This window comes from Lepisosteus platostomus, chromosome 5, assembly GCF_059453375.1.
Source record: "Lepisosteus platostomus isolate fLepPlt1 chromosome 5, fLepPlt1.hap1, whole genome shotgun sequence".
Lineage (NCBI taxonomy): Eukaryota > Metazoa > Chordata > Actinopteri > Semionotiformes > Lepisosteidae > Lepisosteus > Lepisosteus platostomus.
In genome coordinates, this window is record NC_142615.1 from 68,527,602 (window position 1) to 68,554,114 (window position 26,513).

At 52.0% G+C, this 26,513-nt stretch overlaps 5 protein-coding genes and 1 non-coding gene across 13 annotated transcripts in view; 4 read left to right on the plus strand and 2 right to left on the minus strand.

The window, feature by feature from the left end:
* The window catches only part of LOC148671873 (uncharacterized), a 641,462-nt gene that overhangs the window by 474,535 nt on the left and 140,414 nt on the right, over positions 1 to 26,513 (minus strand). Inside the window, exon 1 of one of the 7 annotated variants that reach the window (XM_088632702.1) lies at positions 873 to 928. The exons of the other annotated variants lie outside the window; for them this stretch is intronic. Coding sequence (XP_088488828.1) covers positions 873 to 906 — 34 coding nt within the window. The 5' untranslated portion in view covers positions 907 to 928. Of the gene's footprint in view, positions 1 to 872; positions 929 to 26,513 lie in introns of those variants that run through there. 7 annotated transcript variants of the gene reach the window in all.
* LOC148671881 (GTPase IMAP family member 8-like) overlaps positions 1 to 26,513 on the plus strand; it is a 423,522-nt gene that overhangs the window by 276,421 nt on the left and 120,588 nt on the right.
* LOC148671901 (uncharacterized) overlaps positions 1 to 26,513 on the plus strand; it is a 122,966-nt gene that overhangs the window by 15,856 nt on the left and 80,597 nt on the right. Inside the window, exons 1-3 of one of the 3 annotated variants that reach the window (XM_088632749.1) lie at positions 22,333 to 22,483; positions 22,813 to 23,034; positions 23,491 to 23,623. The exons of 1 other annotated variant lie outside the window; for it this stretch is intronic. In XM_088632749.1, coding sequence (XP_088488875.1) covers positions 23,593 to 23,623 — 31 coding nt within the window. In that variant the 5' untranslated portion in view covers positions 22,333 to 22,483; positions 22,813 to 23,034; positions 23,491 to 23,592. Of the gene's footprint in view, positions 1 to 22,332; positions 23,035 to 23,490; positions 23,624 to 26,513 lie in introns of those variants that run through there. One more of the 3 variants, XM_088632750.1, reaches the window with a different exon arrangement.
* On the plus strand, positions 13,046 to 14,231 carry LOC148671904 (epithelial discoidin domain-containing receptor 1-like). The gene is made up of 3 exons (XM_088632986.1): positions 13,046 to 13,255; positions 13,632 to 13,874; positions 14,148 to 14,231. Exons 1-3 carry the CDS (start codon positions 13,088 to 13,090, stop codon positions 14,229 to 14,231), a joined length of 495 nt encoding a protein of 164 aa, XP_088489112.1. The 5' UTR covers positions 13,046 to 13,087.
* Positions 15,895 to 20,492, plus strand: LOC148671905 (uncharacterized). Its single transcript, XM_088632987.1, has 3 exons — positions 15,895 to 15,975; positions 17,372 to 18,022; positions 18,082 to 20,492. Exons 1-3 carry the CDS (start codon positions 15,895 to 15,897, stop codon positions 20,080 to 20,082), a joined length of 2,733 nt encoding a protein of 910 aa, XP_088489113.1. The 3' UTR covers positions 20,083 to 20,492.
* On the minus strand, positions 17,001 to 17,072 carry trnae-cuc (transfer RNA glutamic acid (anticodon CUC)). Its single transcript has one exon. It is a non-coding gene; the product is annotated as a tRNA-Glu (tRNA).

Here is a 26,513-nt window from a genome sequence, read left to right on the forward strand (position 1 = left end):
GGAAATCTGTGTGTTGTATAGTTTCAAACCACTTAGAAACTATCTACTGTGATCCACACTGAAGAGAACTAGCATGATGTTAGTTTAAAAACATTGAAACTGACAGGCTGGAGGAACTGAGTCTCTTCAGTCTGAAGGGAGTGCCCCACACTGACAGGGTGAAGATAGTGAACCATAAATATATACAAAATATTCAACATCCTCAGTGACAGTCAGTCATCATTAAAGACCAGTTAGATATTGACACCTCAGAGTTCCTCAGAATTAACACTGAAACTCAAAGCAACACTAAGACTTAAAATCAGGAGTGGGAGGCTCTACTGTACACAGAGAGGGGTGGGAGGGGGGAACAAGCTACCCAGTCAGGACAGGAGAAACAGCTGCACGAGAACCTGGAATCACTACTAATTATGGGCCAAATAAATTCCTCTGTTGTTCATCTGTACTGATTCCTCTCTGGTATTATCAGCTATACAATAAACACAGCCTCTGAGCAACAAACAGGAAACGATCATATCTGAGCGTGTCTGAGCATCATGAATACTAACAGTGTGTTAATCCAATACCATCAGCACACAGTCAGGTTTTACATCAATCATTTTACCTTAAATAAACACCTCATTCAAATATTTAGTACATTCCAAACAGCTTGAGTTGACAGTACCGATCCCTGATCTCTGACAAGAGAAAGTGAAAGTACATCAGCTCCTGTCTCTCTCTCCAAGTTCAGACCCTGTGTGTCTGACAGACCGAACACACTCTCAGCAGACAGGAAGACACTTCTCCAGCTGCTGCTGTGCTCTGTGACAGAGAAGAGACCCTCAGTGACTCCCTTACTGACACTCTGACAGGCAGAACAAGAGAAAACTCACCAGGGCTGAGCGCTGAGCTCCTACACGCTGCCATCTCTCTCTCTCCTTCTCTTCCTGCTGATGTGAGGTGGCAGGTTTCCTGTCCTCGCTGTGACGCTGCTCTGGCGCCACCTAGTGGATTCATAAAGTTAATCACCAACTGAACAGGTTCATCAGTAAGAGCAAAATAAAACGCCAGAATACCCAGATCAACTCTTACCAGCATCCTTGGACACTGGGGTCCACACCCCTACTCTCTCACACAGTCACCTGGATCTGTACTGACCAGCAGTCGGGACACTGGGGTCCACACCCCTACTCTCTCTCACAGTGTCCTGATCTGTACTGACCAGCAGTCGGGACACTGGGGTCACACCCCTACTCTCACACACAGTGTCCTGATCTGTACTGACCAGCAGTCGGGACACTGGGGTCACACCCCTACTCTCTCTCACAGTGTCCTGGATCTGTACTGACCAGCAGTTGGGACACTGGGGTCACACCCCTACTCTTACACACAGTGTCCTGATCTGTACTGACCAGCAGTCGGGACACTGGGGTCCACACCCGTCTGGATCTATGAAGTCAATGAGGCGCTGCAGTACTGCGCTGTCCCTGCCAGGGGGAGACAAGGCACCAGAAGTCAGAGGCCGGAGCTGAACTGCTTCAGGAGAGAGACAGATTGGGTAAACAGCAGGCCAGAGAGAGCAGACAGGAGTCAGACAGTAGATAACGGACCTGAGCAGCTCATCGGCTTGTTCCCCTCTCCCACCCCTCACTGTGTACAGTAGAGCCTCCTGTCCTGACTGGAGGAGCTCACCCAGCTGTGTCTAGAGAGAAGCCAGGGTCTCAGCTTCAACAACACGCCTGGGCAGCTTGTTCCCCACCCCTACCCCTCTCTTCGTACAGACCCCCTCTTAACCGCAGATGCCTGAGCGCTGATTGACCCCGACCCCCCCCCACCCCCGTTGACTGAGCCGCCCCCCCAGAGCCCGTGACGGTCTGGGGACGAGTACAGTTTGAGGACAATCTCCTCTCTTCCACCGGCTCCTCCAACGCAGACTCTCAGTCGGCTCTTCTGCAGCGTCAATCCCTCCCCAGAACAAACACAAACCACACCGCTGCTTCTCCGTTTTTATTCATCTGCTCACAGAACATACAGCGACCGGGGGCTCCCTCCCTCACGAGGAACCCCAGGCCACGGCCAGGCGGAGAAAGGAGAGCGATCCAGTGGGGTCTGGGGATTTCGGACCAAGGGGCGGTCCGTCTTAGTCCTCTGGTCGAATTTCCTTTTTTATTTCAATACATTCGCTTTTTTTAAGCATTTTTTTAGGGGCATCTCTGCTGTTGAAATAAAGACTTAGGAAACACAAAGACCTCAGTCTGTTTCAGAGGAAAAACTGTCCTCCTCACTCACAATGAACACAAGAAGGTTAAAAATGAAGACGACCCGCGACCTCACAGGCGTGTCCGTGGGAGTCTGCTTGAGCGACGCAGAAACACGTCCACGCCTGGGGCTCGCCTGCCATTCCCACACAAGAGAGCAACAGGAATCGGAAGTCCAGGGCTCCGTCTCTTGCCGGGGAGCGTGGGTGGTGTTGTTTTTGTGGGGGTGGGAGAAGGGAGCGAAACACGCGTCGCACCCCGCCCACCCCACGATCATGTCACTCGCTGTCATCGACCGATCGATTATGGAGAACCGTTCCAGTTCCTCACGGTGAAGGAAGAGTAGCACCACCTCCGCTCTCACTGAAATACTCTCCATCAGTAAGACGCACGAGTCTCTCCGTCAATAAGATAGATAAATAAATAAGCCACGCAGGAAATCAATCAATAAACAAACAGAGCGATAAGGCGCCACGGGCGTCTCCGCCCACGAGTCCCGGACTCCCCTCTCCGGGCGGCAGCGGGCCGGGTCCGAGCTCGGGTTCGGGTCCGGCTAGCCGGTATGGGTATCGGTATCGGGCCGGACTCGAGGGCCTCTCCCGTCACGGTCGGACTCCACCCAGAAGGGGGGCGGAGGGGGTTACAGGTCACAGGTCACAGGTCAGAGCTGCTGCTGAGGCACTGAGAGACGCCGACAAGGAGCAGCACCTCCCCGGTCTTCGTCGCCTTGGCCGCTGCCCCCTCTACATCCCCCGCCAGCAGCAGGAACAGCGGTTCTGCACCTGGGGGAGAGAGAGGTCAGGGTCAGGGAGTCACGCTCGCTGGGGTTCGGGCTGGATGATATTAATAATAATAATACACTTCTATAGCTCTTTCCTGGACACTCCACTCAGAGCTCTTTACAGGTCATGGGGATCCCACTACCGCCACCAGTGTGCAGCTCTTTACAGGTCCTGGGGATCCCACTACCGCCACCAGTGTGCAGCTCTTTACAGGTCCTGGGGATCCCACTACCACCACCAGTGTGCAGCCCCACCTGGATGACGCCCCAGTCCTCTCCCCACACACCAGCTCACAGTGGGGAGGAGAGCAGACTGATGAAGCCAATTCATAGATGGGGATTATTAGGAGGCCATGACTGGTAAGGGCCAATGGGAAATTTGGCCAGGACGCCGGTGTAAAACCCCTACTCTTCTCGAGAGACACCCTGGGATTGTTAATGACCACAGAGAGTCAGGACCTCGGTTTGACGTCTCATCCACAGGACGGCGCCTGTTTACAGTCCAGTGTCCCCGTCACTATACTGGGGCATCAGGACCCACACAGACCGCAGGGTGAGAGCGCCCCCTGCTGGCCCCACACACACCTCTCCCAGCAGCAGCCTCAGTGTTTTCCCAGCAGTCTCCCCTCCAGGTACTGGCCAGGCTCACCCCTGCTGGGTTCCAGTGGGGCTGCCAGCTGGGAGTTGCAGGGTGATATGGCTGCTGGCCATTATGAAAGCAACTTACAGAATGAACATCTGGGAATTATTCTTGGGCATCATGCACTGATAACAATAGTACTACTACTACTAACACTGATACTACTACTGCTAACAATAGTACTACTACTAACACTAATATTACTACTGATAACAATAGTACTACTACAAACACTAATAATACTAATAATACGACTGCTGCTGCTACTACTACTACTGACAGCGCTAATAATACTACTAATAATAACACTAACAATACTAATACTACTGATAACAATGATAATACCAGTAATAATACTAATACTACTACTAATAGTAATAACACTACTAATAATACTACTAATACCAGTAACAATCTCCTTCACACAAGAACTGCACACACGGTGTACAAATCAGCTGACTGGAGAGTAATTTCCGACGGTGATAAACACAAGGAATAGAACTGACCTTGTTGGTTTCTCTAAAAACACTACAAGTCCTGCCAAAGACAGGATATGCTCCACTAGAATTGTTGTCTCTGACCGGTGAGGAATTTCGTTTGTTGTGCGAAGGACTCAGCAAGAAGAGATGTGTCAATTCAGGTGCAGTTGTTTATCGTGAGGGAAAGCACAGAAAATATGGGCTTTAATGAATTAACAGTGAAAGTGTAGCAGGGGGCCTCGTATGGACTGCGGTTGTGTCTAGTTTTTGTTATTTGCATTTAAAGATTTTGCTCGTCTTTTGCAAACAAAATCTAAGCTAAACTTTTACATGAAACATAATGCAGGAGTAGCTGCAGCCTAGGTAGACGTGCAGAAAACCACGTTACGTTGATATTATTTACTTTCTTATTTATTATTTCTCATGGAACACTAGCGCCCCTCTATGATCACACACTAAACACACTACTGTACCACTGTGATCACACACTGAACACAGTACTGTGCCACTGTGATCATACACTGAACACAGTACTGTCGCACTGTGATTTCTCACCGAACACACTACTGTCCCACTCAGATGACACACTGAACACAGTACTGTGCCACTCTGATGACACACTGAACAGACTACTGTACCACTCTGATCACACACTGAACACTGTACTGTACCACTGTGATCACACACTGAACACAGTACTGTGCCACTGTGATCATATACTGAACACAGTACTGTGCCACTCTGATGACACACCGAACACACAACTGTCCTACTGTGATCACACCCTGAACACAGTACTGTGCCACTGTGATCACACACTGAACACAGTACTGTCCCCACTTAGTTGACACACTGAACACACTACTGTCCCACTGTGATCACACACTGAATACACTACTGTGCCACTGTGATCACACTATGAGCACTGTATTGTCCCATTATGATAACTCACTGAAAACGCTACTGTACCACTCTGATCACACACTGAACACTGTACTGTGCCACTATGATCACACACTGAACACTGTACTGTGCCACTGTGATCACACAGTGAACACACTACTGTACCACTGTGATGACTCACTGAACACTAGCGTCCCACACTGAGCACACTACTGTGCCACTGTGATCACACACCGAACACACTACTGTCCCACTCTGATCACACACCGAACACAGTACTGTGCCACTGGGATCACACACCGAACACAGTACTGTCCCACTCTGATCACACACCGAACACAGTACTGTGCCACTGGGATCACACACCGAATAGAGTACTGTCCCACTCTGGTCACTCACTGAACACAGAACTGTCGCACTGTGATCACTCACTAAACACTACTGTCCCACTGTGATTACTCACTGAACACAGTACTGTGCCACTGTGATCACACACTGAACACAGTACTGTCCCATTTAGTTGACACACTGAACACAGTACTGTGCCCCACTGATGACACAGTGAACACAGTACTGTACCACTCTGATCACACACTGAACACTAGCGTCCCACTCTGAGCACAGTACTGTGCCGCTGTGATCACACACTGAACACACTACTGTACCACTCTGATCACACAGTGAACACTGTACTGTGCCACTGGGATCACACAGTGAACACTGTACTGTCCCACTGGGATCACACAGTGAACACACTACTGTACCACTCTGATCACACACTGAGCACACTACTGTACCACTGTGATAACTCATTGAACACACTACTGTCCCATGGTGATCACACACTGAACACCGTCCTGTCCTACTGTAGTTACACACCGAACACACTACTGTGCCACTGGGATCACACTCCGAACACACTACTGTGCCACTGTGATCACACACTGAACACCGTCCTGTCCTACTGTAGTTACACACCGAACACACTACTGTGCCACTGGGATCACACACCGAACACAGTACTGTGCCACTCTGATGCACTAAACACAGTACTGTGCCACTGTGATTTCTCACTGAACACTAGCGCCCCACTCTGATCACAGTACTGTCCCACTGTGACAACACGCTAAACACAGTACTGTCCCACTGTGTCTGTATGAACTCTCTCTCAGGTCTCTCCCTCGCTCTCTTGCTCTCTCTCTCCTCTCTCTCCCTCCTCTCTCTCTCCCCCCTCTCCTCTCAATTCAATTCAAGGTGCTTTATTAGCATGACCGATGGGTACAATCAGTGTTGCCAAAGCAAATAAAAATAATAAAATTAACATGGAACAAAACAAAAAATAGAAGTAACATAAAATCTACAGACATTTACAACAAAGACATATTATAAAATATTGACATCTACTGTTGGCGGCTGGTGCATTATTGGGAGACAGACTCACTGTTCCTCAGGCTGTGACAGGAGATCACACACTGGGCTGCCAGATCAACTGAGTTCCCTCCTCCCTCTCCCAGTAGGATTGGGACCTGTTGTGGTTTTGGCAGGTGTGGGAACTCTGGGATTAGATTTCTGAATTTGGGGAAGAATGTTTCTCTAATCCCAGAGTATCTGTCACAGTGCAGTAGGAAGTGCACCTCTGTCTCTATTTCTCCCCGCTGGCAGTGGGAGCACAGCCTGTCCTCTCTGGGCAGCCAGGTCTGCCTGTGTCGCCCAGTTTCTATGGCCAGGTTGTGGTCACTGAGCCTGTACTTCGTCAGGGTCTGTTTCTGTTTATTTTTTATTTTGGTCAAATATTCAGCTAGTGTGTATTGTCTGTTTAGGGTTCTGTAGCATTCCAGTTTATGTTGTGTTTGTGTGTGTGTGTCCCAGTGTGCGAGATATTGCTGTTTGATCTGTGCTGTGATGTGGTTGAGTCTGGGTTGTGGTGCTCTAGCAGTGCTGTCCTGAGGCTGGTTAGTGTCGGTGTGGCTCAGGTCAGTGAGCCTCAGGACCAGCTGGCTCAGGGGGCTCTGTTTTGGGCTCAGCAAGGCTTTGTGGTGGTAGGAATTTTGGTCGCTGTTTTTTAGGTGTAGCCAATACTTTAATATTCTGTATGTTTATCAATAGTGGGTACTGGCCTAATTCGGCCCTGCACCCGTTGTTAGGAGTTTTTCTCTGCACACGGAGGATGTTTCTACAGTTTCTGTGGGCTGTTTGTCCCATTGGGTGTAATCCTGGTCTGGGAGGGGACCCCACACTTCACTGCCGTATAGGGCAATGGGTTGGATTACACTTTCAAATATTTGGAGCCAGATTCTTGTTGGTGGGTTGATGTTGAAGAGCCTCCTTCTTTTTGCGTAGAAAGCCCTGAGTGCCTTCTCCCTCAGTGCCTTCACTGCCAGGTCAAAACTCCCGGAAGAGCTGATGGTGAGACCGAGATATGTGTAGCTGGATGTGTGCTCCAATGTGTTGTTGTTCAGTGTGAATTTGTACCTGTTTCTCTCTTTGTTTCTCGCGAGACTGAGTGAGTGAGTGGGCGGAGCTTCGGTGGGTTTGATCGTGTGGCGGTGTTTCTTCACTAGTTTTGTGTTTTTCTGTCTTTTATGGGGAAAAGCGGGGTTTATTTTCTCATCATGGCCAGTTCTGGAGGCTCTGATCCTCCAGACCTCTCCTTTGAGAAATTAACTCGACGCCATGGTGTGAAAATCTCCCCTGCAGAGTTCTGTCCGCTTGAGAGGTGCGTTCTTGCGGTCGGGGAGGTCGTGGGCTGCAGGAACATCAGGTCCGCTTCCCGCATGAGTGGAGGGATAGTCATTTTCCTGCAATCTACCGATCTGGCAAACACCCTGGTGGAGAAGGGAGTCGTCCTGGACGGCACCATCACCCCGGTCCTGCCTCTCGCGGCCCCGGCTCGAAAGATCACCTTCTCCAACGTGCCTCCGTTCATGAGGAACGAGCTGCTGGAGAGGGAGCTGTCCCGGTACGGACAGGTGGTCTCTCCGATCAGGAGGGTCCCTCTGGGCTGCAGGGCACCGCAGCTGAAGCACGTCGTCTCTTTCCGGAGACAAGTCTACGTCTTCTTAAAAAACCCCACAGAAGAGATCAATGTGGCCCTTAAATTTCGGATTGACAGCTGTGACTACGTTGTATTCGTGACTTCGGAAGTGCTTCAGGTGCGGGAGCGAGGGGCATGTGGTGAAGAACTGCCCGGAGGTGGAGGAAGAGACGGACAGGGAGGCTAGCCGACAGCGTCAGGCAGCGGGGAGCGGAGCAGCGCAGGGAGGCAGCGGGGAGTCAGAGCCCACGGCCGGGGTGCAGGAGAGGAGATCGCTGGAGGGAGCAGGTGAGCCCGAGCCGGTGGCATCCCAAGCAGGAGAACAGACAGTAAAGAGTGGACCACCGCAGCCCTCAGAAGAGCAGGGAGCCCCCCACACCGGAGAGCAAGGGACGAGCGCTGGCGGAGCAGGGGAGCTGCAGAGCCCCGCTGCTCAGGAGAGTCAGGGAGAGAGAGAGCAGGTAGTGACACCGACAGGGGAAAACGCGTCTCAAGCGCCAGCGAAAACTATAGACACGGTGCGGGGAGGAAATGAATTATCATCTGAAAAAATAGACGATGGTTTTAAGACGCCGCGGAGAAAGCGCACGAAAAATCTGTGCAGAGTGCGGTGCAGAAGAAGCGCAGCACAGAGAGCTCGGTGGAGGGCGGCTCTGTCGCCGGCCCGGGGGCCGCGAGTGACTCCGACACCGGGAGAGTGAGGACGCGCTGGAGTGTCCTCGCTGCCACCGCCGCCGCCGCCCGGAGCTCCTCGGAGTCCGGGAGCGACGAGGACGGTTTCACCGACTCCTCTCTCGCCTCAGGCTCCTCGGCCCGGCAGAGCTGCAGAGGAGGCTACAGTTTCAGTGATCAGGAGAGATGGCGCCTGAAGAGCCTTTTAGGTAAGATCAAGGCAGGACCGCGAAACGCACCTCAGCACGAATGAGTCCTGTCCCTCACATCACATCACTATCTGTCTGCGTGCTACATGTCTGTTCGTGTTTTATGTTTTTTCTTTTTTTCTTTTCCGCAAACATGGGCGACATTAGAATAGGGAGTTTGAACACCAATGGGTGCCGGAGGGCTTTGAAGCGAGCTGCGGTGTTGGAGATTATCAAAGAAAAGAGCCTGCAGGTGACGTTCCTGCAGGAGACCCACACCGACAGCTCCAACATCGTCGCCTGGCAGCGGGAGTGGCAGGAGGACATCGTGTACAGTCACGGGTCCCCTGTGAGCGCTGGGGTCGCGGTGCTGTTCTCTGTGGGGTTCAAGCCCCTCTCTATCGCCGTCCAGGAGGTGGTGAAGGGTCGCCTGCTACTCGTGCGAGTAGTTCTCGGGAAGAAAACCTTTGTTTTTATTAACGTTTACGCACCCACCGACGTCGGGGAGAGGGTCACCCTCTTCAGGGAGCTTGAGACTGCACTGGCGACCTGCCAGCCTGAAGAGCTGGTCTTCCTGGGGGGGATTTCAACTGCACAGAGAGCAGCACACTGGACAGGAATCACGCAGAGCCACATGGCCCATCGGCCAGGGAGCTGCGCAGGATCCTCGTCAAGTCTGACCTCACTGACATCTGGAGGAGATGTCACGGGGACACGAGGCAGTACACCTGGGCCCAGGTCAGGGGGAATACCCTCTCTCTGGCCAGGCTAGACCGATTCTACTGCCGTAAACATCATTACAGCATCGTCAAGCAGTGCTCCATTTGTCCAGTGGGCCTGTCGGACCACTGCCTCACTGTCTGCACAGTCGTTGTGCCATCAGTGAGGTCCCGCAGTGCCTACTGGCACTTTAATACCCAACTGCTTGATGATGCTCACTTCTGTGACTGCCTCGTGTTCTTCTGGCAGCAGTGGAGGATTCAGAAAGCCCACTTGGTCTCCCTGAGGCAGTGGTGGGATATTGGCAAGGTGCAGATTCGCCAGTTCTGCCAGCAGTACACCGGAAGTGTCACGAGAGGGATCCGTGAGTCCATGCAGGCTCTGGAGAGAGACATTCTGGAGCTGCACAAGGCTCTGGAGTGTCGTGCAGACAGGAGGCTAATTGATGACCTCCACACCCAAAAAGAATCACTCATTGGCCTTCTGGACACAAAAGTACAAGGAGCTCTAATAAATTCTAGGGTTCAGAGTGCATCACAGGTAGACGCCCCGACTCGCTATTTCTTCGGCCTAGAGAAGAAACCGGGCCAGAGCCGGCAGATCCACTGCCTGCGCTCGGAGACAGGGCAGCAGCTGCACGAGGCCGGGCAGATCCAGGAGAGGACCGTGCAGTTCTACAAAGTGCTCTTCTCCATCGAGGCTAGTGAGGACTCGGTCCGCACACGTAGGTTCCTTGAAGACCTTCCACAGGTCCCCGAAGACAAGAGGGCAGGGCTGGAGAGGCCTTTCTCCCTGGAGGAGCTCTCCTCCACACTCAGTGGCTTGAGCAATGGCAAGACCCCAGGTCTCGATGGCCTGCCAGCCGAATTCTATCGTGCCTTCTCGGCTGTGCTGGGTCCTGACCTGCTGAATGTATATTTGGAAAGTCTGGAGCAGGGGGACCTGCCACTGAGTTGCAGGAGAGCTGTTGTCACCCTGCTGCCTAAGAAAGGGGACCTGTGTGACATTAAGAACTGGAGACCTGTTGCTCTGCTGTGTGTGGATTATAAAATCCTGTCCAAGGCTCTGGCCAACAGGCTGAGGGTGGTGCTGGGGTCCGTGGTGCACTCCGACCAATCGTACTGCGTGCCCGGAAGGTCAATCTTTGATAACATATTTCTGATTCGAGATGTTTTGGCCACCTCCAGACTATTGGGTTTAGATACTGGTCTCATTTCGTTAGACCAGGAAAGGGCAAAGGCTATATCAAAGGATAGGGTTGAACATCAGTATTTGTGGAGGACCATGAGGTCCTTGGGGTTCAGCCCCATCTTTGTTGCCATGATTCAGGTGCTGTACAGTGACATCTTCAGTGTGCTAAAGGTCAACAGAGGGCTGAGTGCTCTGTTTCCAGTGCGGAGGGGAGTCAGGCAGGGCTGTGCACTCTCAGGAATGCTCTACTCCCTTGCCATTGAGCCTCTGCTACATCAGCTGCGCCGGGTCATCAGGGGCCTGTCCATCCCGGGCTGCCCCGATTCCACTGTCAAAATCTCGGCGTACGCTGATGACATCATGGTCGTGGTCGGAGGAGAACAGGATGTCAGGGCGCTACAGACAACTTTGAATGATTTCCAGCGGCTATCATCAGCCAAAGTGAACTGGGCCAAGAGTAGCGCCCTACTCCTGGGGGAGTGGAGCGAGATGGGTCCCCCAGCCTTGCCAGAGAGGCTCAGCTGGACCAGAGGGGGACTCAAATACCTGGGGGTGCACCTGGGGGATGAGGCCAGCGTGAAAAAGAACTGGGAGGGGCTCCTTGAAAAAGTGAAATGTCGTCTGGACCGCTGGCGCTGGCTGCTCCCCCAGATCTCCTACAATGGCCGGGTTCTGATTGTCAACACCCTGGTGGCTTCGATGTTGTGGCATCGCTTGGTGTGCCTGGAGCCACCAGCCCGACTGGTCGAGGAGCTGCAGGCCACGCTCCTCGACTTCTTCTGGGACGGACCGCACTGGCTGCGGAGGGGCGTCCTCTATCTGCCCAGAGAGGACGGAGGGCAAGGACTCATCGACATCCGGAGCCGGGTGGACGCCTTTCGCTTGCAGGCAGTGCAGAAGCTGCTGTTCGGCCCGGCCTCGCTGTCCTGGAGGGAGCTGACCTTCACCCTGCTGCGTCGAGCAGGACACCTCGGGCTCGACTGTGTGCTCTACCTGATGGACACCAGCAGGGTTGACCTGTCTCCACTGCCGCCTTTCCAGCGCAGTCTCCTGGAGACCTGGCGGCATCTGCGCGTGCAGAGAGAAGAGGAGCGGCCCAGTCTATACTGGACACTCAGAGAACCATTAATACACAATCCACGAATGGACATAGAACCGGGCCGCTCCTTGGACTTCACCAGCAGACTGGTCCACGCCAACATCACACAGCTCCACCACCTGCTAGACGCAGCGTGGAGTGGGCGTGTGACGCGCTGGGACTACACTCGCGGCGGTGTGTAGACAGGTTTCTTAGCTTCGCTCTGCTCTGCCTCTCGAGGAGATGCTGCTGATCCAGGGTCTGTTTGAGGACCATCACATTCCAATCACACAGCCTCCTTTCCCTGGTCTGCTAGTGTCTCCTGCGCTCAGTCCCGGACCGACGGGATCTCTCCTTGAGCCCCTTGCCTCAGAGGAGAGGTCTCTAGCTGGTGTTGGGGGGAAATGTCTGTACAGACTAGTCGTAACATCTAGGCACCAGGCCCAGCTGTCCGCGCTCCCTGACACTCCCTGGAGGGCTCGTCTGGGAGTGCCGGATGACGTCCGGCCTGCCTGGGGTAGCCTCTACAGATTTCCCCTCAACAAGAGGGCTGGTGATCTGCAATGGAGGGGTCCTGCACACCATCCTGGGGGTCAACTCGTTTGTGTCGGTTCTGGACCCGGCGGTGTCTGACGCCTGTCCCTTCTGCGCTCAGAGGGAGACGGTGTTCCACTGCTACAGCGCCTGCCCCCGCCTGTCGCCCATGTTTGCCATACTGATCCGGCTCTTCACCAACCTTGGCCTGGCCTTCAACGATGTTATTTTCGTGTTTGGGGTGGGTCATACAAAAAAAACGGAAAAACTCAGACCCTCCTGGCTAATTTTCTGCTGGGCCAGGCCAAACTCGCCATCTACAAGACCCGTAAAAATAAGATCTCTGGATCCGGGTCTGTAGACTTGGTGAGGATGTTTGAAGGGTTGGTGAAGAGCAGGATATCGTTAGAATTTTTGTTTGATAAATCTCATAATGACCTCAGAATCCCATGTGTCTGTGTCCCCAGGGGAAGTTCACCACGGCCAGCGATGTGTGGGCGTTCGGGGTGACCCTGTGCATCTGTGTGTGTGTGTGTGTGGGGGGGGGGGTGTTGGGGGTGACCCTGTGTGTCTGTCTGTGTGTGGGGGCGACCCTGTGTGTCTCTGTGTGGGGGTGTTGGGGGTGACCCCATGTGTCTGTGTCCCCAGGGGAAGTTCACCACGGCCAGCGATGTGTGGGCGTTCGGGGTGACCCTCTGGGAGATGCTGAGGCTGTGTAAGGAGCAGCCCTACACCTCCATGACAGATGAGCTGGTGATCGAGAACGCTGGAGAGTTCTTCAGAGACCAGGGCAAGCAGGTAACAGCCACACCTGGCCAGGAGTACCTGTACCTGTCTCTCTCTCCTGTCCTGCAGACTCACCCGTCTCTCTCCTGTCTCCTGTCCTGCAGGCTCACCTGTCTCTCTGCTCTCTCCTGTCCTGCAGACTCACCCGTCTCTCTCCTGTCTCCTGTCCTGCAGGCTGACCCGTCTCTCTGCTCTCTCTCCTGTCCTGCAGACTCACCCGTCTCTCTCCTGTCTCCTGTCCTGCAGGCTGACCCATCTCTCTCTCTCCTGTCTCCTGTCCTGCAGGCTGACCTGTCCCTCTCTCTCTCCTGTCCTGCAGGCTCACCTGTCTCTCTGCTCTCTCCTGTCCTGCAGACTCACCCCTCTCTCTGCTCTCTCCTGTCCCCAGGTGTACCTGTCCCGGCCGGAGGTGTGTCCGCAGGGCCTGTACGAGCTGATGCTGAGCTGCTGGAGCCGGGAGTCCAGGGAGCGGCCGTCCTTCCCAGCAATCCACCGCTTCCTGCTTGAGGACGCCATGAACATGGTGCAGCAGGACCGGCTCCGGCCTGCGGACTCTCGCGGGGCAGGATGTCCTCTGTGGGCTCGGAGGGCGGCGGCTCTGAGGGCTGAGCCTCTTGTGCGCCCCCTGGTGGCGTTCAATTCACTGTGACTGGCCCTGGTCAGGATCGCCATGTGATCGATCACTCCTGATCAATTCACTGTGACTGGCCCTGGTCAGGATCGCCATGTGATCGATCACTCCTGATCAATTCATTGTGACTGGCCCTGGTCAGCATCTCCATGTGATCGATCGCTCCTGATCCATTCACTGTGACTGGCCCTGGTCAGTACACTGTCCAGTCCTGTTAGACCAGGAGAACAGTTTTGGGGTACCGGCTCCTCGTCTCTGCGCCCCGGTGTGCAGGAGAGACGCGAGGGCCGCGTGATCGGACCTCAGCAGCTCGTGGACAAGCCGACCTGCGTCACTAACGGCGGGGAGGAGAAATGACTCTGCTGCTCGCTCGGCGTGTGTGCGCGGAGGTTCTCACGTCTGTCTGTTTTAAGAATCTCATGTCGCACGCGTGTGCGTCACTGTTCACACTACAGAACAAACAGGTCGCCCCGGAACGGCGATCGATGTGAAACTGGCTGTGATCGTGGCGCCCGCAGTCGTGACGCGGCCCGGCTCCCCCCGAGCGCCGGTTCTGCGGTCGTCCGCCCAGCCCGGTCCGGAAGGTGGCTGCTGGAGACAGGGGAATGATCTGGGAGCTGGCGGGGTGTCGGAGGGGACAGGGGAGCACAGAAGGTGTTAGAAACTTTTGCTCCACCAGTTTGAGAGGGGGCAGACTGACCCCTCCAGGACCAGAACTGGACACACACACTGACCCCTCCAGGACCAGAACTGGGGACACTGACTGACCCCTCCAGGACCAGGACTGGACAGCCCTGCTGCAGACACACACACTGACCCCTCCAGGACCAGGACTGGACACACTGACTGACCCCTCCAGGACCAGAACTGGACACACTGACTGACCCCTCCAGGACCAGAACTGGACAGCCCTGCTGCAGACACACCAGGGTTTACTGGCATCTCCATCAACAACCTCTTTTGTTAGATGATTGTTGTTAGCTTTTTTTTATTTTACTATGTCTCTAGTGTAATAATGGAATTTTTTGACAGCACCTTGACAGTTTAACAGAGAGGACTGCAGACTACTGACGAACAGGGCGACATTTAAGTTTTAATTCCACATCAGTGCAAAGTCCAAAAGGACCCCGGCCATCTCTCGGTGGAGGTGGGGCTTCCAGCACATACAGGGAGCGAATCCCTGAGCTCTTGGCTCAGGGGACCACAAGGGCCACCGACTGCAGAAGAGGCCTGGAAAAAAGCAGGAAACCGCTGCCGTTCGACGCGCGACACCAAGAGCACAGTAGGTTTCGGCTCTATTTTTTCACAGCTCCATGGTCGCCCAGGTCAGGCGCCCCGCCCCGACGAAGAGGAACAAAAGGGTCAAGCAGCTACAACGTACCGGTAGTGCATTAGTGCATCGCCACAGACGCGGACCTGCAGTTCTGCTCCAGTTTCGGTTACAGTAAGGTTTACGTGCAAAGACCAAATAAATGCATTTCTGCTCGTTGCCCAAACCTAAGATTTGTTGTCAAAATTAATGCTTGGTTTCAAGGCGAAACTGTTTTTAAGAGGCAGGACAATTCAGCTGAAGGGATTGATTTCTTCCTGCTATCCACTTGTTAAAGAAGAAAAATTCAGAGTTGCTCAAATTCAAGACCAGTACGTCTTCCTCTGCAACTCCACAGATGTTGACCTCCAGTTCTGCTCCTGTTTCGGTTACAGTAAGATTTACGTGCAAAGACCAAATTCATACAGATTGTATAATGGTACATAGATATCGTTTTATAATGCACAATGTTTTATGGCTCCAGTGGAGCCTTATACCTGCTATGCCAACAATAAAAACAATGATCTTTGCACTTTTATCTGTCCAGCTGATACGCCTGTTAAGAACAGAATGTCAAAACGCAGCATTTTACCAACATGATCAAGCCAGGTTGGTGCATGACTTTGAAATCATGTACAAAGGTTGTGATGTTAATCATTTAACATCTCTGTGTTGGGTTTGATTTCAGTAACGAACCCAGGCTCCAGAGCTATGTCGGACTCAGAAACCATCGAGGTGGCCACACTCGGACGCCCCTTCCAGCTGGGGATGCTGTATGACTACCGATTCCAGGTGAGAGACTCACACTGAGGTCACCTGTCTCCAGCTGTATGACCCTGACAGACACACTGATTCCAGGTGAGAGATTCACACTGAGGTGACCTGTCTCCAGCTGTATGACCCTGACAGACACACTGATTCCAGGTGAGAGATTCACACTGAGGTGACCTGTCTCCAGCTGTATGACCCTGACAGACACACTGATTCCAGGTGAGAGACTCACACTGAGGTGACCCGTCTCCAGCTGTATGACCCTGACAGACACACTGATTCCAGGTGAGAGATTCACACTGAGGTGACCTGTCTCCAGCTGTATGACCTTGACAGACACACTGATTCCAGGTGAGAGACTCACACTGAGGTGACCTGTCTTTCACCTCTATGACAGATTCCAGGTGAGAGCCATACTGAGCTGAACTGTATGGACCCTCTTTAGATTCTGATCTGATGCAAGTTCGATGTAAGTTTTCTCTACACATCAAAGACGCAGCTCCTTCGACGTCTGCCTCTCCACACTGTAGATCGCTACTGAATCCTATTGGTTGCCATGCTGCCTGATAGTCTGGCTCCTTCCTAGGACTTGTGCTCCTCCTGCGTCATCAGGCACTGTACACCCACGTTCACAGTCCTTGGTGTTCCCAGGGACAGAGTGTCATTGATAAGATCACTTCCTCCCTGGCTTCCAGTCATACCCATCTGGTTCCAGTCTGGTGGCGTGTAGTCCCCCTAGCGTTAACCCACAGTGGAAACTCCATCTGGCTCCAGTCTGGTGCAGTGTTAACCCACAGTGGAAACTCCATCTGGCTCCAGTCTGGTGCAGTGTCGTCCCCTAGCGTTAATCCACAGTGGACACTCCATCTGGCTCCAGTCTGGTGTCATGTCGTGCCCCTGGAGCAGTTGGGGTTAACGACCTTGCTCAGGGGCCCAACGGAGTAGGATTCCTCTGTCGGCTGCGGGATTTGAACCGGCAACCTTCCAGCCACAGGAACAGATCCTCAGCCACAGAGCCACCGCTCCGCCCCAGAAGGGTATTGACATTCCCTGACCGGGAATCGAACCCGGGCCGCGGTGGTGAGAGCGCCGAATCCTGACCACTAGACCACCAGGGACGCTACAGCGACACTTGACCGCACAGCTGAAAGATCACTCCCTGTAGCGCGACAAGCTTGCTAAGCCCCATGAACACAAGGTCTATTCATCTCTCCCACACCTGCTTGGAAAAGACGGAGAGCACACCGTGCCCATGAAAGTCTGGCTTTACCCACTGACAAAACTGGACTCCCAGGCTGCCACAAACGTCAGGCAAATCAGCATCGGGTTAGTTCGCTGATCCCAGCGTATTTTAGATGAAATGGATGATTATATCGTACGGTGCCAAGATCTGATGAAAGACGCGATTGCGATCCAGTTTGCAGAGATGAACCAGAAACTCCTGCAGTTTAAAGACCTGTGCGTGGAGTACAAGCTGGTCTTTCAGAGATCTCTGGCCAGGCTGCTGCCGGTCATCCGCGGAGGCGGCGAGGAAGAGGGCCGACTCGTCGACCTCCTGAGCGGGAGAGAGCGCTCCCCCTTCCGAAACGCCCTGCTCGCACAGTTCCTGGAAGACAAGGAGCGGGAGCTGAACGTGCTGAGATCTTACCTGCAGATCATGAGCGACGTCACCGTGGCCCCCTCCAGCAGTGACCTGGACCAAGTCGTGCTCGATTCGGCGAACGAGTACGTGGTGTGCTTTGCGTTTACATTGCTGAAGCAAAGGGAGCAATACCTAAACATCTTGGAAAGCTATCTGACCTCCTCCGAACGAGGGACGGGTGAAGAGCTAGCTCCTTATCTCGAGCCAGAGGGAAGACGGGGAAAATGGTTCAGGTCAGGGGTCACAGCCCTGACGCGGGAGAACATCAGACTATTCCTAGACTTCAAGAGAGAGAACAAAGGCAGACCGAACGTGAAGTTCTCTGTGGTGTCAATCGAGGACGAGGTCCACACCGGATCTTCCGTTTACCTCTTCGAAAGGGGGGCTCTGGCCAGCAAGCACTTCGAGCTGCCTTCCCAGCCGGGGGTACCGGCCGTGCTGACAACTCTGCACGACTCCGTCCAGCTGGCGTTCCGCTGTACCAGAAGCCGGGCGACTCAGCTTGGGGGGAAGTGGACACCGATGACGACAAGCCAGAGTTCACCGTGTCGGGGCTGGACCTGAACGCTTCGTATCGATTCGGCTGCCGGGCGGTTTGCAAACCCGGAGTCGGCTGTGCCAGCGACGCAACTCCTTCCTGCAAGACGCTTCCTTCAGCCCCCCCCGGAGCTCCTCAGCAGAAATCAACAGGACCAAACTCCATGACGGTCACCTGGGACATGCCCACCTCTGTGGGACAGGGAGTCAGCGTTACTTCCTACGAAGCTGAATACAGAGAGGTCTTCAAGGGGGCAACGGACGAGCAAGACAGCAAAACATGGACGAAGCTCAAAGCCAGAGGGAGGGTGTGCACTCTGGAGAACCTAAGGGGAAGGAAGTTCCTACATCATCCGGGTTTATTCCGACTGTGGCAAAGAAGGCAAGAGTCCACCGAGCCCCGAGACTCCAATAACAATCCCGAAGGACAGCAGAGTCAAGTCAGGGGTGTTAAAGTACAGAGCGACCACTTCCTAAACTTCTCCACTTTGATAGAGCGCGGGCAGCCTTCCTTATACAGGCTGTCGCTGGAACAGGAGCCCACCGACGAGCAGCATTTCCAGCGCTTCACGTTCGGCAGGAAAGTAGAAGAAGGGAACAATAAGGTCATCATCCTTCTGGGGGCCACGGGGGCAGGGAAGACCACCCTCATCAACGCGATGATCAATTACATCCTGGGCGTGCAGTGGGAGGATCGGTTTCGATTCAAGCTGATCCACGAGGAGACCAAGCGCTCGCAGGCGGAGAGTCAGACCTCCATCGTGATGTCCTACGAGCTCCACAACCAGAAGGGATTCGTCGTCCAATACTCCCTCACGGTCATCGACACCCCGGGGTTCGGAGACACGCGGGGACTCTCTCGGAACAAGCTGATCACAGAGCAGGTGAAGCGCTTCTTTACCAGCCCCGGCAGCGTGGACCACATCGACGCCGTGTGCTTCGTGGTTCAGGCGTCTCTGGCGCAGCTGACCTCCATCCAGCAGTACGTCTTCGACTCCATCCTCTCCATCTTCGGGAAGGACATCGCCGAGAACATCCTCGTCCTCGTCACGTTTGTGGACGGGAAGGACATCCCCGTCCTGGGCGCCATCGAAGCCGCGGGCCTGCCCTGCCGCAAGAACCAGAAGGGCAAAGCGACGCACTTCGAATTTAACAACTCCGCCCTTTACACGCAAAACGAGAGGCCCGACAACGATTCCAACGGGGAGGGCTCCGGGAGTGACGACGAGGAAGAGGACGACAACAAGCTGGAGAAAATTGTCTGGACGAACAACGTGAAGCAGCTGAAGAGGTTTTTCCAAACGTTGGAGAAGACAGAGGGGAAGGACTTGGCGCTGACGAAGAAAGTCCTGGAGGAGCGCGAGAGGCTGGAGATAGCGATGGCGAGCCTGCTGCCTCAGATCTCGGCCGGGCTGGAGAAGCTGAGCGAAATGAAGAAGATCAGGGCATGTCTGGAAATCGAGCAGGCCAACATGGAGCAGAGCAAGAACTTCGAGACAGAGATCGAGGAGCTGGTCCCGAAACGGAAGAACACCAAGCATCTCTCAACAAACTGCAACAACTGTCTGGTTTTGTGCCATTCAGGATGTTTCCTTCCCAATCTCTGCGCCGTCATGGATGACGCTGGACTTCGAGGACCGCATCGCCGACCTGCGCAAGATGAAACATCACGCCGAGATCCTCGCCAAGATCGCCAACAACGAGAAACTGCTGCCGGAGGAGCGCAGGGTCGTGAGGGAGAGAAACGAGAGGCTGAGAAAAATCGCTCAAGACGTCAAACTGGCGAGCTCTGTAGTGAGAGCCTGGACTGCAGGACAGTGAACACGTTCCACACCGCCCGAGAACTCCTGCAGGACACTGAACACGTTCCACACCTGCTGAGAACTCCATCTTGCGTTAAATCTCGAGTAAACCAAAACACAGAACAATGTTCGGGTTTTGTAAAATAACTGTTCCTAATAGTTCAACTGAAATAAAATAATAACGTAGTTTTACTCAATCCCTTAGTTTTAAAATCTACAAAAATCATTTTAAATTCTCTAAATTCAAAGCTTTCCTTTCACCAGACCTCCAGCCAGACTGATGTTGGCCTCTCTCTCATGCTGTCGAGATAAAACTGCCTTTCAAATCAATCGGCATCCTGCTGCGACAGATGATCTACAGAATGTAATGTCCACAGGGGAAAGTGTGGTTATAGATTATAAAGACCGCAGGACACCTCAGGGTTTGCAGACAACGGTCAGACGAGAGAAGGCGTCTCTGCCTTTCCTGACCACATCTCCTTAGCAGAAGATCTGAACACAGATCAAACGCTTCTAAGGAACAGTTCTCAACACGTCAGTGTGAATTTTAAATTGCATTTCAATGTTTTCTGTCTGGCTTCTGTACTTGGTAGATCCATACGCCGGTGAAAAATTAAAAATACCTTTCCTCTGAGTGACCTGTCGTGCTCTATTTCTGGGTGACCTTGGACATCATCCATCTGTAACGAACGGTGTTGACTTCTGACGATTCTTGTGCACTCTCTCTCACCTGTATATAAAAGCACACTTCAGTCACCTGCAGGCGCGAGGCCCTGCTGACGAGAGACGCTCTGGTCCTCAGGTACGGGGCTGTGAAAGAGCGAGAGGCTGGAAGTGGGGCCTGCTCCTCCTCTCTCTCTCCCCCGTGTGCGCTCACAGGGTCGGTCTCTCTGAACGTGCCGAAGACGGGCGGAACTCAACACCCCTGCCTGGACGATGAGAGGAATAACAGGCAATCAAAACATTTAAGGACACCGACCGACCGACCTTGCCGAGAGCGTTCATGAGGTTTCAGACCGAAGTTCGGGAGGAAGGCGAGAGCCGCCGCGCGCCTGCGCTCGTCAGTCTCACACTCAGCACATCTCACACTCCTCCACCGCAGCAGCTCAATCACAATATGTACCATTTATGACACGTCACAAAACATATCCCACTCACTCATGTTTATTAAAATGCAGATTACGTTATATCAACATTTATTTCATTTAAGTTTGTTTGCTGATAATTGTTTGCTCTTAATACAATACAAAATAAACCACATTCATATTCAATAACTGCTACACATGCACAGTTAAAACGGTCTCCGTACAGACACACCTGTCAGCTCTCCTACTGTCTCATCTCTACTATAGGAGTCCCGTATAGACGCACCTGTCAGCTCTCCTACCGTCTCATCTCTACTATAGGAGTCCCGTACAGACACACCTGTCAGCTCTCCTACCGTCTCATCTCTACTATAGGAGTCCCATATACACACACCTGTCAGCTCTCCTACCGTCTCATCTCTACTATAGGAGTCCCGTACAGACACACCTGTCAGCTCTCCTACCGTCTTATCTCTACTATAGGAGTCCCGTATAGACACACCTGTCAGCTCTCCTACCGTCTCATCTCTACTATAGGAGTCCCGTACAGACACACCTGTCAGCTCTCCTACCGTCTCATCTCTACTATAGGAGTCCCGTACAGACACACCTGTCAGCTCTCCTACCGTCTTATCTCTACTATAGGAGTCCCATACAGACACACCTGTCAGCTCTCCTACCGTCTCATCTCTACTATAGGAGTCCCGTACAGACACACCTGTCAGCTCTCCTACCGTCTCATCTCTACTATAGGAGTCCCGTACAGACACACCTGTCAGCTCTCCTACCGTCTCATCTCTACTATAGGAGTCCCGTACAGACACACCTGTCAGCTCTCCTACCGTCTCATCTCTACTATAGGAGTCCCGTACAGACACACCTGTCAGCTCTCCTACCGTCTCATCTCTACTATAGGAGTCCCGTACAGACACACCTGTCAGCTCTCCTACCGTCTCATCTCTACTATAGGAGTCCCGTACAGACACACCTGTCAGCTCTCCTACCGTCTCATCTCTACTATAGGAGTCCCGTACAGACACACCTGTCAGCTCTCCTACCGTCTCATCTCTACTATAGGAGTCCCGTACAGACACACCTGTCAGCTCTCCTACCGTATTATCGCTACTTTATTAGTCCCCGCATTTATTGGAGCCTCGATCACCACCAGTACACGGCAGCCCCACAGAGGAAACTCTTCAGAGCGTCCTCTCCGTGGACGTACAGGGTTTCCCTGCGAGAGCCGGGCGAGGCGGGTCCTGGACGTGCGAATCTCTCAGGCTGCGGAGGCGCCTATTCTCGCAGTATTACGGCTCTCGCTCCCAGTGGCGCCTCCAGTTCCTCCGCATTCCCGAGTCCCGGTTCCTCCGGTTACGCTCCTTTCCTGTAAACTGCGCTCGGACCTGCGGACCGGAGCCTGCAGTCCTGCTGGAGCGGGTCAGAGCGCCGGCCCGGCCGCACCGAAGGTGAGGAGAAACTTCTGAACTCTTCTCTCTTCTCACGGTGTGTCGGTTTAGCGAGAAATGTTGGATTTTCGGTCCTGAAATCGGGAAATTGCTCGCAAGTCACGCTTTCAGGGTATAGGATCAGCTCCTGAAAGGTCATCGTACACCGGAGCCTGTTTAAAACATCTCCGTTTCTTTTAAACCGTTTATACATCCCCGAACAATTTCTCTCTCCTGATCCGTGTGGTCTGGAATACAGCTTTGTAGAGAAACTCTCGAAAAACAGCACGATTGACTCTTTTTACACACGGAGTTTGTTTATATATATATACTTCCTCATTTCTGCGCAGGTAAATTAACAACCCTGAAGTGAGATGGAAGATGGACATTAATATTCATCTCGTATAGCGCCTTTAAAAGTGACTTCTTATCGTGCTCTGCAGAGGAAGAATCCGCACCGAGAGGAAACAGCAGATTGACACAGGACCCGTGAAATTAAAGCTCTTTTACTGAGGAAGGTTTAGAGTCTGGATGTGAAAGACCTCAGGGAAGGAGACTCTCTGAGATCCTTGGTGATGTTTTTACCTGTTTCTCTAAATCCTAAATACTACTCGTTTCTTTTAAATTGTTTTTGCACGTTTGTTCCCCAAAGAGTATGTGTTTAATGCACATGTGAAGTATTAGCTCTTCTAAATATGGGCACATTTCAGAAAACACTGCCTCAGTGCTGCAGGTTCACAGGGGAAGTGAGTTTAAAACTGAGTCTTTTTCAGTCCATTCGCAGTTAATCGTTGTATTAAAGACACTCGTGCGATTGGTCTCAGTTACTTTTCAAATTTCTGGATTTCCTGAGCCTTTCACCTGCAGCAGCTGATGGATTGACAGAGCCTGCCTGTTACTGGAACAACACGACTCTCATGAGAGTTTACACGTGAAAAGTATTTTCATGTTGAATGTTTCCAGAGTGAAGAGATGCGTTATGAATTTTCCTGGCAGTTTATTAAGTTTCATTTGTACTGATCCACCAGGTGGCGCCAGAGCAGAGTCTTCATTGCTCAGGTGAGCTCACCTTTACCTGAAGAGAACAGGAAGTCCTTCTCCCTCAGATCAGCAGGAGGAGAGAGAGAGAGATGGCGTCTGAGAGCTCAGCGGTCAGCCCTGGTGAGTTTTCTCTTGTTCTGCCTGTCAGAGTGTCGGTAAGGGAGTCACTGAGGGTCTCTTCTCTGTCACAGAGCACAGCAGCAGCTGGAGAAGTGTCTTTCTGTCTGCTGAGAGTGTGTTCTGTCTGTCAGACACACGGGATCTGAACTAGGAGAGAGAAACAGGAACTGATTTTACTTTCACTTTCTCTTGTCAGCGATCAGAGATCGGTAGTGTAAACTCAAGCTGTTTGGAATGTACTAAATATTTTAATGAGGTGTTTATTTAAGGTGAAATGATTGATGTAAAACCTGACTGTGTGCTGATGGTATTGGATTCACACTGTTAGTATTCATGATGCTCAGACACGCTCAGATATGATCGTTTCCTGTTTGTTGCTCAGAGGTTGTGTTTATTGTACAGCTGATAATACCAGAGAGGAATCAGTACAGATGAACAACAGAGGAATTTATTTGGCCCATAATTAGTAGTGATTCCAGGTTCTCATGCAGCTGTTTCTCCTGTCCTGGCTGGGCAGCTTGTTCCCCCCTCCCACCCCTCTCTGTGTACAGTAGAGCCCCATGTCCTGACTGGAGGAGCTCACCCAGCTATGTCTGGAGAGAAGCCAGGGTATCAGCTTGTTCCCCCCTCCCGCCCCTCTCTGTGTACAGTAGAGCCTCCTGTCCTGACTGGAGGAGCTCACCCAGCTATGTCTGGAGAGAAGCCAGGGTATCAGCCTGTTCCCCTCTCCCACCCCCCTCTGTGTACAGTAGAGCCTCCCACTCCTGATTTTAAGTCTTAGTGTTGCTTTGAGTTTCAGTGTTAATTCTGAGGAACTCTGAGGTGTCAATATCTAACTGGTCTTTAATGATGACTGACTGTCACTGAGGATGTTGAATATTTTGTATATATATATGGCTCTCTATCTTCACCCTGTCAGTGTGGGACACTCCCTTCAGACTGAAGAGACTCAGTTCCTCCAGCTTGTCAGTTTCACTGATTTTAAACTAACATCATGCTAATTCTCTTCAGTGTGGATCACAGTAGATAGTTTCTAAGCGGTTTGAAACTATACAACACAGAGATTTCCCAGCCAGGTGGGTGAGTCCCAAACATGTCTTTATGAAATGTGACATTTTAGACTCACTACTGAAGAATCAGGATGGACTGAATGATTTTACAGTTTTTTACATTAATTTTAAAATAAGGTGGTATAAGGTGGTATAAAGGTTCATACTGAACACAGGAGTCCCATATGTGTCTGAACTGCCACTGGACACTCAGAGTGTTAGTGGGACTCTACAGGGCTCTCCAGAAGTATTGGCACCCTTGGTAAAGATGAGCAAGGAAGACATTGGAAAAAATGTCTGTGTTGTTTATCAGATCAGAGAAATCTAACCTTTCAGTGAGGTTAAACTATTCTAAGAAACAAAATCCTGATGTAAAATAAACATGTACTATTGAGAGAACAGTTAAAATAAAAAATATTTAATATAAATTGTAAGAATACAGAATAAGAATGTTGTAAGAATAGTGTCTGATTAACATTAACATTAACAAAACATTTTTGTATACCACAGAGAATACACAGAAATATAATCTCAATAATCTGTGATTTTCCTCTCTCACAGGGCAGGGACAATAGGAAAGATATAGAGACGTTTTTATCATAAATTTGAAATGGGATGAAGAGTGAAAATATGTATGATGAGAACTTTATCATGTAAATAATCTGTGATCTTTCTCTCTGACAGGGGAGGGACAGGCTGATTCCCATGAGGCACCACAGCGTCACTCAGAGATCAGGATCGTGTTGCTGGGGGAGAGAAGGTCTGGGAAGAGCTCAGCAGGAAACACCGTCCTGGGCAGAGAGGAGTTTGACACTAAGAGAGGAACTGAGGAGTGTGAGAAGAGACAGGGTGAAGTAGCTGGGAGGCAGATCACTGTGGTCGACACTCCAGACTGGGATGTGTGGCTGATGAGGAATGATCCACAGCAGATCAGACAGGAGGTTGTGAAGATTGTGTCTCTGTGTCCCCCAGGACCCCACGCTCTCCTCCTGGTGATTGATCTCGACTCAAACACAGACTGGAGATCAGTGGAGGAACATCTGGAGCTTCTCAGTGAGAGAGTGTGGAGACACACAATAGTGCTGTTCACCTGGGGGGACACACTGGGAGACACAACCATTGAGCAGCACGTTGAGAGAAGAGGGAAGGAGCTCCAGTGTCTGGTGGAGAAGTGTGGGAACAGGTATCATGTTCTCAACAACAAGAACAGGGGCGACCGCACTCAGGTCACAGAGCTGCTTGAGAAGATAGAGGACATGGTGGCAGGAAACTATGGGCAGTACTTCACCACTGACATCAAAGAAATAAACACTGAACTGGAGAAATATATCAGACAGAGAGAGACAGAGGAGCTGAGACAGAATTATGAAAGAAGAGAGAAAGAGAAGATGAGCTCAGACAGAGGTTGGAGGAGGAGTGGAGCAGGAGAGAAGAGGAGCTGAAGGAGAAGATGAGAAAGACACTGGAGGAAGAGGAGCTGGAGATAGAGACAGAGGAGCCCAGACTGCCTGTCAAGAGGAGGAACAGTAAAGAACTTGAACCTCCCGACAGTGAGTGTGATTGATGCTGTATTACTGAGTCACTGATCTTACTGGTCATCAGACTGAGAGATTCAACCATCTTGTGTCCTGTTAGGAATTAAAATCATACTGTGCTCCACTCTGTACTGTAGGGTACAGGATAGGAGGTATTTAGGTGTGCTGACAGTAGTAGGGTACAGGGTAGGAGGTATTGAGGTATTTAGGTGTCCTGACAGTAGTAGGGTACAGGGTAGGAGGTATTTAGTGCTCTTCGTAGGTGTCCTGAGTGCCAGTGCCCCCTGTCAGTTCAAGGAGGTAACT

Coding starts and splice junctions, on each gene's coding strand:
- LOC148671904 (XM_088632986.1), top strand. CDS start 13,088: ATGTGTCTGTGTCCCCAGGGGAAGTTCACCACGGCCAGCGATGTGTGG. Junction 13,256..13,631: donor TCAGAGACCAGGGCAAGCAG/GTAACAGCCACA, acceptor TCCTGTCCCCAG/GTGTACCTGTCCCGGCCGGA. Junction 13,875..14,147: donor CTCTTGTGCGCCCCCTGGTG/GCGTTCAATTCA, acceptor CCCGGTGTGCAG/GAGAGACGCGAGGGCCGCGT.
- LOC148671905 (XM_088632987.1), top strand. CDS start 15,895: ATGTCGGACTCAGAAACCATCGAGGTGGCCACACTCGGACGCCCCTTC. Junction 15,976..17,371: donor TGTATGACTACCGATTCCAG/GTGAGAGACTCA, acceptor ATTGCGATCCAG/TTTGCAGAGATGAACCAGAA. Junction 18,023..18,081: donor AGCTGCCTTCCCAGCCGGGG/GTACCGGCCGTG, acceptor CCGCTGTACCAG/AAGCCGGGCGACTCAGCTTG.